Below are 12,397 nucleotides of genomic sequence, written 5' to 3' on the forward strand. Positions count from 1 at the left end.
CGTGTATATTTTACATTGCATGGTTTACATTCAGCGTTTTTTTTCACCATCTCTAAAATGAAATTATCAAGAGTTTTGTGCAAAAAGAGAAATTAAAATTAAATATGATTTAAAGCAACCATTCACTTCATCCAATTCACACATTCCCACATGCATCTGAAATTTTATTTGTACAAGTCAATACGAAGAACGATTCGCTAATTGTTGAAAAATGGTTTGACAGTTGTTGAGCAATTACAATTAAAAATGCTCAGTTCCTTCCAAGAAAGTGGGAAGAAAGAAACCTCCTTCCCCCTGCTTCTGATGGCAGAGCTCTGCCTGGTGGGGTCTGTCAGTCTGGGGGTGCAGTCCTGCTGTCCTGCCACAGCAGAGACCCTCCAGCACCCACAGCTGCCCCCCCAGGCCAGTTCCATGCCAGGGATGGCCCTTGCCATGGAAATCATCTGAAGTTACCTCGCACCTGACTGGCACAGTGCATCCCATCATACGAATACAATGATCTGAGCCACTGCCAAAACATCTGAGGCTGCCTCAATTAAAGCCATAAGCTGACACAAATAACCAATTTGGATTTATAGACCTTTTAGTCTTCAGCTGTCCCAAGAATGCATTGTTGCAAGATTACCTGCTAGAAGTGACTTTGGGGCAGCAGACCTTTAAACCAAGATCAACTCTGCATTTGGAAGAGACTTGGCCCCAAACCAGTTCCTAATGTGGCAAAGAGTGCAATTATCCTGATGAAAGCTTAGGGATGCTGGTGCCTACAGCTGGTTCATCAAGTAATGCTGAATGATGGATATAATTAAACTGCGTGCAGCAGAGTGGAATGTGCTACAATGAACCATTTAGGGCCTCATCCCCTCCCATCAGCCTGGAGCTACAGATGGGCCATCACAAACAGTCAGTGGCATTCAGCACTGCTATTTGTACAGGCAGGTTCAGAGGTATCATACAAATGCTCTGTGCAGGTTGAGCAGAAAAGAAATATTCCACTGTAGTAAGGTGCAATTGTAAAAGCCAGCTAGTCCTTAATTCTAATTCAGATTGCACAGCAAAATATTGGTCTGGGATGTCTGATTTCTGCACTGCCAGGTCAAAGCTCCCACAATATCTCAAGATACAACGTTTTGACCAGTTAGTACTAGTCAGGACTAGAAAGAAAAATAAAAAGAAGCTTTGGAAAAAGAGACACATTCTGTAGCAGATCCCTGAAGATGAAGAACACCACACACTGAGGTGCCCAAGAACACCACACACAGAGGTGCCCAACTCTCCTGTGAGCCACCTGAGCTCTGCAGCACTGGGCAGGCTCACAGATCCTGCATTTGGTCTACAGAGCTGCAAGACCTGAAGAATCTTCAACATCAAATACCATTCAACTCTCAGACTTTTAGCCCTATTTTCAAGGGAAAGAATTTATTCATCTGTCCCTCTCCTTCCCATTCTATATCACCACTAAAAGACTGAATCAGAACAACATTTTGGCTCACCCTTTAATGGCCTTTTGGTTCACAACTATTTAAGAGTGACTTGGGAAAGGTATAACAGCACATGTTGTGTTATCTTCACTTTGAAGTGCCACCAGATATTATTTTGCAGCTGTTTTATTGTAAGTGGCATCCTGAAATCTAAACAAAAGAGTGTCTTAATGGCAATTTCAGCAGATTTTTAATTTCCTGAGAGAATTCAGCGGGACCACGAAGGGAGAACACATTTAAAATGCAATGCCTTTATAGGAACATTTCCCTCTTTCAAGCACTTCTAGCTTTTGGAATTTTTGTAATGATTTCACTGAACTTTCTAAAAAAAACCTAGCAAAACTCAAATGAGTTGAAGACACATTCAAGTTTCTGCTCACAAACCCCAGGCAAACATCACAAGGACCTGTTCCTCTGCAGCTTCTGTTACACAACTCAGACTTAATCCAAAGTAAAAGTCACTTGGAGCAAAGCTGTGGGAGAGCACACAAGGGAGAAAGTCACACCTGGGATTTCCCTGATGATCAACATCCCCCTGCAGCTCAAACTCCACTGGAGCTTCTTGCCCAGGAATGCAGTGAGCAGCTAAATGCCATGGGAAGGGCCTGCCAGGATGGGGCAGCTAGTGGGGAATTTTTCTAACCATGGTTTTAAAGTACAAAAGCCATTCTGCACAAAGGACTCTTTTCTTGGCTTGGTCACCCCACACTATTTGTCCACAAAGACAAGTTGTAAGTGAAAAACAGATTTTGTAAACATCCCTGGAGCTGTGAAGGAGAAATACAGAGCTGGCCAGATCCCTCATGCTGCTCATTGCCTTCCTGTGCCCCAACACACTGGTCACCCTCACAAAAATACTATTCCAGCCATTACTGGAGCATCCTGATGACAAAAGATGGAACTTTACTGCACATTATCCCAACATTTGTGCTGCTACTGTTTATAGATCAGGCTGAATGGCAAATGAATCCAGGCAGACTCACATTTAACTCTTTTTAGGAAACAGACTTTTTACTCAGTCATAAATAAGTTAAAAAAAAATTACATCCAGAAAGCAAATGGCAAACAGATGAAAACCCTTTGGCTCTCTGCTTGAGGACCTCCCTGTGAGCAGCCCCAGAGCCAAGCCAGAGCAGAAGGGGCCACCAGCCAGGCAGCCCAAGAGGGCTCAGAGGTGCAGTGCCCATCAAGCTGCAGCTCTGGCATCTGGGGCTCTGGTCGGCCAGGCAGGTCCCCCAGGGGCCAGACACCAGCTCAGATGCCTCAGTTCTCATGGGAAGAGAGAAAGGGCTCCGTGTTCACACTGTAATCAACAGTGCCAATGCTGCCAAGTACAAGAGCACTTGGAGTAAAAATCCTATTCTAAAACTGTGCCTTACTGACACATCTTTAATCTGCAGGCACAGTAAAGATGCCTGGATAGCCAATTCAGTTGGGGGTGCTTTTATTCCTGTTCCCAGTCTCAGGCTATGGAGCACATCCCAGAACTACCAAATACCCAGAGGAGTTACTATGAGCTGCAGATGTCAGTTCCCCAAAGCAAAAGCTGCTTTATATCCTTAAATTCAGGAGGGGAGGGCAGAAGGAATAGCCCCAGCTGCTGTGGCTGCACAGAGGAAGGGTGGGCCTCCCATCACTAACATTTGCCAGCTTGAAGAAAACATTAACATCAGAGGTAAATAAAATTTTTAAGCCACAATAATTTCCACATTTTACCCCACCCACTTGTGACCATGCACACTGCTTTCCCAACCACTGGAAACTTAACAGTAAAACAGAGAGGTGGAACAGCAAATCAAAAAGATAACTTTGAAAATATATATAAATCTCAAGCAAATGTGCTGGCAAAGTGAGGAAAGAAGAGAAGAAAAGGTTATTTGAGGGATTAAAGAAAGAAGCAAATCTGAACTTCTCAGAGAATGCAGATTCAAGAAAAACACTGATAAAGTTCCTTTTGGACAGGAAAAAAAGATTTCCTGTGAAGCATTAAGAGTGGATTGACATCTGGCTTGCCAGATAACAATATTCTGGCAAACAAAGCCACATACAATGTTGGTGACAATCCTGAGATAAAAACCTCAGGCTCTGGCATCTTAACAGATGTTGTAGTGCAAAAGCTACCTGAGCTGCACTCCCCTCTGGATGCAGGGAGAGGATTGAGCACTGCTTCAGCCCAGGATAACATTCCAAAGGGCACTTTAAAGAACACTGCACTATTTGCCCAGTGCCTGGTACATTATTCTAGTGGCAAGGCTTGCTTTTCAGATCAGCACTGCAACACTTCATATGGGGTGTAAGGTCAAACTCAGCCCTGGAAAGTCAGTATCCTTTATCCAGGCTTTCATGTCCAGCACCAATTTATGTAGTGCCAGGAAGGAGATATCTCTAGAGGACAGCTCTGAAGTCTGAATCTCAGTGAGACATAGAATTGTTAAATTAAGTCCAGTCAAACTGATGAGAAGTGAGACAGAGTGGAACTGCCTTTTGAGCCAATGGCTTTGCCTTATTTGCCATTGCACAGCTCTCATCAGCCCTGCTGGCTTTGGGATTTCTAAGCTCACAGCCATCAAGAGGGCACAGCTGGGTCTCAGACATTTCTCCCAGAGCCAGAGTGCTGAATGTGAAAGCCAAGTGCTTTGTTTCAGTTCTAAGAGGAGATTTTCCTGTATTTCCAATATTGCATTTCAAGCCTGCACATTGCAAAAGCTGAGATGTTTTGCAAGAGCAGCTGGGTAGCTCCAGTCTGGTGTACCCACTCCAGGCAAATTGTATTCTCTTTTCTGTCACCTGCTCCAAAGGTTGTGCCATTTGGTCACAGGTGAAATTGGGGCAGGTCATGGTGAACCTGAGAGAACAGAAATCATCCCTGATGTAGTTTCTATAGAATGGCAGTCACCCATGCTTTGCAGGGGATGAAACTGAGCCAGTGGCAGAAACAAGGACATGATCTCCCAGGTAGTTCTAGCACCTGAAAAATAACTTGAAAAAGTGCTAAACCATTTTTCCCAAAGGTTGAACTTCCTTAAATCTGTTGGTCATAATTATTTTCACCTACCACAAGAAGAAAATCTGAAGACCTCTTCCCTGCACTCCCTTTTCACTCTTGGCAAATATTCTCTGGCTCAGGGACCTCATTTAGATGTCATCACTCTGGTTTTTTATCAACCAATGTCACCTTGACCAACAGAGGGCATAACAATGAAGCAAGTGCAGGTCAGTCAATAGTTATTTGCTAGCTCAGTTTTTAAATTTCTGTGTTATTCTGATTGGCAAAGATAATCTCCATATTGGCACCTGCTTAAAGGAGCAGGGCCAGTCAGATCATCCCATTTACTCCCTGCAGTGTGCAGTACCTCAGGTGCTATTTTTATGATGATACACCTTCCATTCAAGCACCAGACCCAAACTTCTGCTGACTGTGTCTCATTTAACTGAGGCTTCCCAGCACAGGCTTTTTTGGAAAGTACACAACTTCATCCTAAAATAATGCCAAGCAGCAAAACACAAGTAGTTTCACTGGGTTTCATTTAAATTCTTTTGTTATACCTGATTGCACATAATGGAAAATGTAGTTGTATCTGCATTCCTGGCTCCATCAATAAGACACTTTATTTTCTTACTATTCTGAAACACTCCCCAAGCTTCTGCTAATAATTTTGCTTGACCTTTATTAAAGACCAAGCATTAGCTGGCAATTAGATTTGGTGATCCCTTTGGTGATTGAGGCTCAGTGATTTACTGTAAATTACAAATAGTTCAAATGTTTCATTATGTTTATTCTTTAGACAAGCTCTGTGGCCAGGTAAGCACTGACACGATATTCACTGTTAAACGATCTCATTAAACTCCTTAATTTAAGTGGTGCAACACTTCACCTGCCACATTATCCAAGGACTCCTGCAATGCACATTAAACATTCAGCATGAATAGATGCTCTACCATAGTTCACCTTGTTGGGAGTGAAATTTCAGTCCCTGAACATAAGGTTGACTACTTTATGCTGTTTGTCAGAGACAATAAATAATGCAAATAGATAGCCATGTAAAGTAAGAGGTTGAAGACATCAATAGCTTTCCCATAAGGTTTTGAAAGAGGCTCCCAAAAGAAAAGACGTTAAATTATGAAAAAAATACCACTAAAATTAAAAAAAAAGTTAAGGAAAAGGAAGGAAGGTGCTGATTTCTTCCATTTCTTTGTGAATGCAATGACTGTGAGAGACGATTTCTTGAGAACCCTCCAAATCTGTTCCTTTTTTATTCACGAGCCAGAGCAAAAGGAGGGACAGTAACACAACCTCCCATTTCTGAGTTGCTTGTGGAGGCTTGTCTTTAACCATTTCACCCCTCCTTCTCCTGCTGAGAACATTTAACAGAGCTGAATGAAGTCAAGGGTGGATAACGCACCACATCTTTTCACTTAGGCCAATAAATAACATGTTGCCTCTTGATTAAAGGGAAACACTTTTGTTGGAGGCACCTTCATGTCCAGAGTGTTTGCCAGTGGTTTGCACTCAGTAAGAAGGAGAAGCACATGGGTTAGAACCTCCTCTGTGCTAGTGCTGGACCTACAGACTCCACAAACAAAACATTCAGACATGAGGAGGAATAATAAGGGTATCTGGATTTTCCTGGCATGCATATGTTTTATTTTTCACATTTTTAATTGTTTCCCTCACAAAATGAATAGTTCTAATATTTTTCTCCCATGCCTTTATATTTTATGATGCTTAACATCTGCTTCTGGACATCTCTTCTGCAGGATGAAAGGCTCCTGGCAATTCTACTGTAGTCTGTGAACAGACCAGACTGCTCCCTGGACAGATTTAGGCTTCATCATATTGTATTAACTCCACATATTGAGTATGGCTTTTTGACTTAGAAGGCTGGATTAGCTTTTATTATCAGAAGAGAAGTAGTAAAGGTTTCAGCATTACAGATGGAATGGCAGATGGGAAGCAAAAGCTTAATATGAAGCAGCTCTGGATAAAAACTATTAATCTACAAAATTCATATGTTCTTATGCAGGGAAACCTAGCAAAACCCACTGCAGTATGACTAACCAGAGAGAAGTGTAATGTGCCCCTAGCCCTTTATCTAACAAATCATGGCATGGGGTCTGAAAGAAAAGAAAGAATCCCCCAAACACCCTCTTTACTATTTCCTGAAAAAACAATCAGCTCTCTCTGGGCTATGCAGGGAGGTAATGCCTTCCTAAAGATTATAAATAATAATAATTTATAGCACCTCCACCATGAAAATTAAATGGACTCATATATATATTTGATGAGACAAGACTTCCATGGTTTATAGCTGTAATATTCCATATTAAAAGAAATACTTAACATTACTTCACTGTCAGTGAAGTTGTAGCACTAAAAAGTTTTATTATTTTTTGTTGAAGTGCATCATGGGATGAAGAGGAAGCATGTTCCCTGCAGTTCTGGTAACAGTGCCTTGGCAGGCAAGGGAAGTGAGCACCTCAGAGCCTGCCTGGGTGCTGAGAGCCCCTGAGAGCCCCCAGAAAGCCACCACAGAGCTCTGAGAGCAGCTGCAAGGGACAAGCACCACCTTCCAGAGTTCCCCCTCTGAAGAAACAAGTGCCTGCAATTTCTCCAGCAGAGGTGGAATGACTGCAAGACATCATGGCATTATCACACACGCTCCAGGAACGCTGAACCAGCTGCAGTCTGCCCCACAGAGCCAGTGGTTGTTGATGGCCATGTCTGGAAGGCACTGACCCCATCTGGCCCTGGGGTTTGATTTGCTCCCCAGAGGACTTGGAACAGTTCAGACTGCCCCAGGTCATGGCCTCAGCATTACACAGTGGTTGGGGTGGGCCCAACAGCACAGGATAACTGGACCCACCAACAGGCACCAGTGTACAACCATACCAGACCTTCAGCACTCTCCTACAATTTATCCTGGTTAATTCACAGTGTCATCACCTACTTATTCCTTTATGGTCCTGCATTAGTCCACTTTTCAGCATCAATACAGCATTCCTCACCAGAAGTGAATAATCAGGAATAACAAGCTAGCTTTTCCCAAGACTCAAGAGATATACAGAAAACTACATACTCTCCCTTATAAGCAAGGTTCCAAAATTGTTATTCCTCTTCCTGTTGCACATCAGAAGGGTTTAAATAGTATGATTTCTTAATTTAAGTCCCCATGTTCTAATATCAAGGCAGCCTCAGTAACTCTTGTGCTCTAATCTTTCTCCCCAAAATGTGTTGCATTTCACTGAGAATGCTTAGAAATGGGCATCAGCAGTAAAGCCTTTTGTCAGTCCTCACAAAATCCTTCTGAAGGCATAGGCTCAGGGGTTTTGCTATTGTTCACTTCAGTGGCAATTTCTGTCCAAAGAACGCCTTCAGGAAGGGATTCAAACTTTGAGAGAGATCTTGGAGAAACCTCACCAGTGGAAGCATGTTTCTCTTCCAGGAGTATTAAAACCAAGTTGTATCATCACTCATCAGGAAATCGCCCAAGAAAGTCACTTCCCCTTTCATTGGTTCATTTCAGCATAGAGGGAAACAGAAGTCACAAGAATTTTGTGTTTCCTTCTTCTTAACTCTTACAACCTAAACCTAAAAACAGTTTCAGGACACTTGGGGATTTTTTGGGTGGCTTTGTTGTTGTTGCTGTTGGGTTTTTTTGTTTTGGTTGGGGTTTTTAACAGACTATCTACTTTTGCACAATGTAGCAAACTTACTGAATGCAGCTCTGAGGCCTGGGTGATGTAAATCCAGAAAGAATATAATTTCATTTAAAATCACAAGCTTATCATGTGATGGTGTATGAAATTCTTAGCCTGATGCCATCTGAATGAGGATATTCAGGCCACGGTTGGTGCTGAAGATATAATTGACTCCGAGCAACTTATTTGTCACTTTTACAGCCATTATCCTCCACAGAAAAAGTACTAAAAGAAGGGACAGGAGTACCTGAATCTATATTCATACCTTCAACCCTTACTGAGACATCAAATGACACTGTTAATCAGAGCCCTGGGAGGGAGCAATCTCTCCATGCCTGGGCTTCATTTGCTGAGCTCCCCCACTTTTGGCTACTTTCCTCATCCTCTCTTGCAGGTACCCCTTTTGTGGGAAATAATGGCTGACTGGAGCAGCCTCTCAGTGGAGGTCCCCCCAGGCAAAGGGAAGACACACAGGGTACAGGCAGGGGGTTGAATACTTGGCTAAATTGTGGCTGTCAGACACCAGCTCACCAGCAGGAGTTTTCTGCTGTAAAACAAAAGAAACTGCTCCTCTGCTTCTTGCAGTACAGCACAGACATTATCATTGTTTATCACTGCTTATCTCCATACCTCCTTTAGGAACAAAACATGTGCATCCTTAAAATACTCATTGTACCTGATTGGGTAGTCGGCAGCACTGAGGTTGATGAAGAAATCCCAGGGCCAGTCACTCATCTCCATTAAGTCCTTCATGGTCTGCAGGTAGGTGGTCAGAAGACTTGCTCCTCCCCAGATGGTGGCCATTCTCCAGGAGGTGACTCTCACGTTTGGGTACTGGCTGGCAAACTGCAGCACTTGCCGGTGCAAGTAATTGGATCGCTTTACAGGAGAGAAGAGTGATACATTCAAGTTATTCAGTCCAAAATTGTCTCTCCCTGTGTTCACTAAAGGCCTACCCTGCTTCTTGACTCACTGAATGCTGCTATTGCTTTGTCCTCACTTACTATGGCTCACAACCTTCTTTTGCTAAATGTGCAGAGAACCCTGGTTAATATTTTTTGTTACAACTACAGTAATCACTAAGCAGTGTGATTAGCTTTATTCACCATTTGTCATCATAGAGCCCAAAGGGCTTTTGTAAAGGAGGTGACTGCCACCACCTCCCTTTTACAGTGTGTCACTTGCGCCCAAGGCACCTCAGGTCAGCTCTCCCTCCAGTGGGCCACCTCACTCTGCATCAACTTATCAGTTACTGCTAACTAAATGTACAACAGACAGACAAGGGAGATACTCATCACAGAGAAGGAGAAATGAAGGCTGTTACATAAATAAGATAACAAGAAAGAAAATTTAAGGGGAAAAAAAAAAAGAGGCTCCAAACATGTAACAGATGGAGAGACAAAAAGTGACATGCACTTTATGCAGCAGAGGTAAAGGGAAGATGAAGAAGATGACAAGGATGGGTAGACTGACAGATGGTGAGACAGGCAATTTATAACCAGTGATATATTACCTTGTCAACATGAATGTAATAAAAATGGTCTTTATGGTAAATAGCCTTAAACATGCGCTGGAGCTGCCGGGAAGCTCTGCCATGGACAACCAAGACAAATGCGATCCTGACTGGGTTGGCTGGCATGTATTCTACGGAGTCCTCATCCCACTGAACATTGTTGTTGGCTTTTCCTGTTCAAAAACAAAACACAGGACATCTCTGAGTGTATCCACAGGGCAGGGTGCAGAGAGCAGTACACATTCCACCTCGGCTCCCTCTTCAAAGGCCTTTGCAGGGCAGGGGGAGCACCCACGAGCGGTGCAGCCTGTGTCCCATCAGTCTGTACCCCTCTCCTTTGTCCCCACACAGGGCCACCACCCCTTGGGCAGCAGCCCATGCCCATGGGCTTCATCCTGAACAAGGCTGCACAAGCACAGACAAGTACCCAGATGTTTATGAGTTGTATCAAGCTCCACCTGAGTACAGAACCTTCAAAGGAATCCCCTCCAAGTTTGTACCTAGTGTCCAAAGTATTCAAACACTGGCAAGGCTGGCGTTCCCCCAGAAGGAAACCTCTGTTTAGCCAAAGCTGCTCGTTCCCATGGTCAGCACAGCTCTGCTGAGAAGCTGGTGGAACTCTGCTACTGAACAGCTGCTGAGGATTATTGCTAGATAGCATTTATTTGTAACAGCAGATGTGCCCTGGAACATTTAAATGCAACTTAGATGTCTTCACTTTTTCATGGAGGAGTGGGGCTCTTCCAGTACAATTTAAAATACCTATTCATTTTTATTTTAACAGAGTCATTTCTGGTCTTCCTTTTCTAAAGCAAACACCACAGTGTGAGGTTCAGACAGGATGTGCTGATAAACTGAAGAGCTGGAGGACATTTCTAATAAGAAATTTAAAGTGCTTTGGTTTTGGTTTGTGTACCCACTCTGCAATTCAAAAACTAGAACACAATGTAAGAAAAACATAATTTTATCCAAAACACAACATTCATTCTTCAATGAAACAACACCATTCTTCAGTGCTCTGACCTTGTAAGGACCTTTCTCAACAAAAATTATTTAGAAAGAACCTGAAATTTTGAATATTAGCAGACAAAGAAGGAAAGTACCTCCAAGCCAAAAATCTTCCTCCTGCCCAAATTTTCCTCTTGCAAATTTTAACTTTATTATTTTTCAAATGAAAGGAATAGTGTTGTCTTAAAAGATACTTGATGTGTGTCCCCCCTGCCAGAGGTACAATTTTCAAATGTCTAAGATCTGAGCTGTTACCAGCACTTAGTGCCTTTTGTGATGCCCCTTTCTCCTCCCACCTCCACATCCTCACCACCTCAAGGCTCCTTCTGCAGGCATTGGAGACATTTGCTCCAGGCAAATGTAGGACAAATTTGAGGCTGTTCCTGGGCTCAGTTATCAGACAGCCTGAGTGTAGCTACAAAGCCCACTGCACCTTCCAAAACATCTCCTACAGTTATTAAAAACACATGCTCAAGTCTGTTTGATTTGATATAAGGAACATGAAGGGAGACATTTGCCAAGAGTGAAGTGAGACTAAGAGAGAGAGAGAAAGACACTTTTTCCCAGGTTTTTGAAACTGGAAACATATGTTGGTAAAATTAAACAATACCAAAAGCTTTCTTCTTTTCCAAATGTAATAATTACAAAATAAAGGCTGGACACAGAAAAAAGACCTTTGCCTAATCCTTCTTGGGCATCTCCTCCTTGTTCAAGGCAGTAGTATAAACTTGGAAAAAACAGACCAACTGAATGTTTGCAGAGCACTGTTTAGGTGATAAAACAATTTGATGACCTTGATTGTACTGAAATGCCCTCGAGTAATTGAAACACTCCTTTTAGACAGCCACGAGAGAGAGATCCTGCTGCAATGGGAGCAGCACATCCCAGAAGGGAATGGTTTGAACATCTCCCCCAACTCTCCCTTCAAGTCTCACCTCAGCAGAGCTTCCCTAGCAGACTTCTCCAAGTCAGAGTCTGCTTTTCCCAGGAAAGCTGCACATGTCAGAGGTGTCCCTTGTGCCCAGAATGGGCTCTTTGCTGACTGTCAAGGGCTACAAGGCAGCGGTGTCACTGCCCAGGAGCACACTCAGATCCCCAGCAGCACAGAGCCTGCACAGTCCCAGAGGCTCCCAGCACACCCTCCCTGCCCACAGCCCCTCCAGGAACATCTCTGTGCAATAGAGATGCTGCTCAAAATTAAGGCAACTTTATTGCCCCCTGTTGTATTCAGAAATTAGGAAATTTCCAGCACCATAAGTCATTCTTAACTTTACACAGGACACAAACAATTTAAATGGTATTTCTTTAAAAAACCCTCCACCACTAGGACTCAGAGGAGTATTAAACTTTACAAAGATAGCTTAAATTTAATTTATCCTATAATTTGCAGTTTGTTTATTATGGCCATTGGCCTATGCCCAGTTCTACTGTTTTCTCCTGTGCAGCTGATGAGCTTTGCCATGCACATGCTCAGGGTTTCTGCAGAGTGACAGGGACAAAAAGGGACTGTGAGAGAAAGAAAATGCGCTTGCAAAGAGAACTGACAGGAGAATGAAGGGCAATTGCAATTGCAAAAACAAGCCATTTTTCTTTTAAACTGTTTTCATTTCAAACTGATGATGTCCCATCAATGAACTCAAATATTTTTAGTGGTTTTCATTACATTTTTGGATACCTCTCTTTCGAAATCAGTGATTTT

General features: G+C 43.0%; 1 protein-coding gene across 4 annotated transcripts in view; it reads right to left on the reverse strand.

The window, feature by feature from the left end:
- Positions 1-12,397, reverse strand: part of XYLT1 (xylosyltransferase 1) — a 176,350-nt gene that overhangs the window by 52,017 nt on the left and 111,936 nt on the right. For all 4 annotated transcript variants that reach the window (XM_036392271.1, XM_036392270.1, XM_036392269.1 and 1 more), the window contains 2 exons: positions 9,691-9,863; positions 8,854-9,056 (listed from right to left, as the gene is read on the reverse strand). In XM_036392271.1, coding sequence (XP_036248164.1) covers positions 8,854-9,056; positions 9,691-9,863 — 376 coding nt within the window. The remainder of the gene's footprint in view (positions 1-8,853; positions 9,057-9,690; positions 9,864-12,397) is intronic.

The sequence above is a fragment of the Molothrus ater genome, chromosome 16, assembly GCF_012460135.2.
Source record: "Molothrus ater isolate BHLD 08-10-18 breed brown headed cowbird chromosome 16, BPBGC_Mater_1.1, whole genome shotgun sequence".
Lineage (NCBI taxonomy): Eukaryota > Metazoa > Chordata > Aves > Passeriformes > Icteridae > Molothrus > Molothrus ater.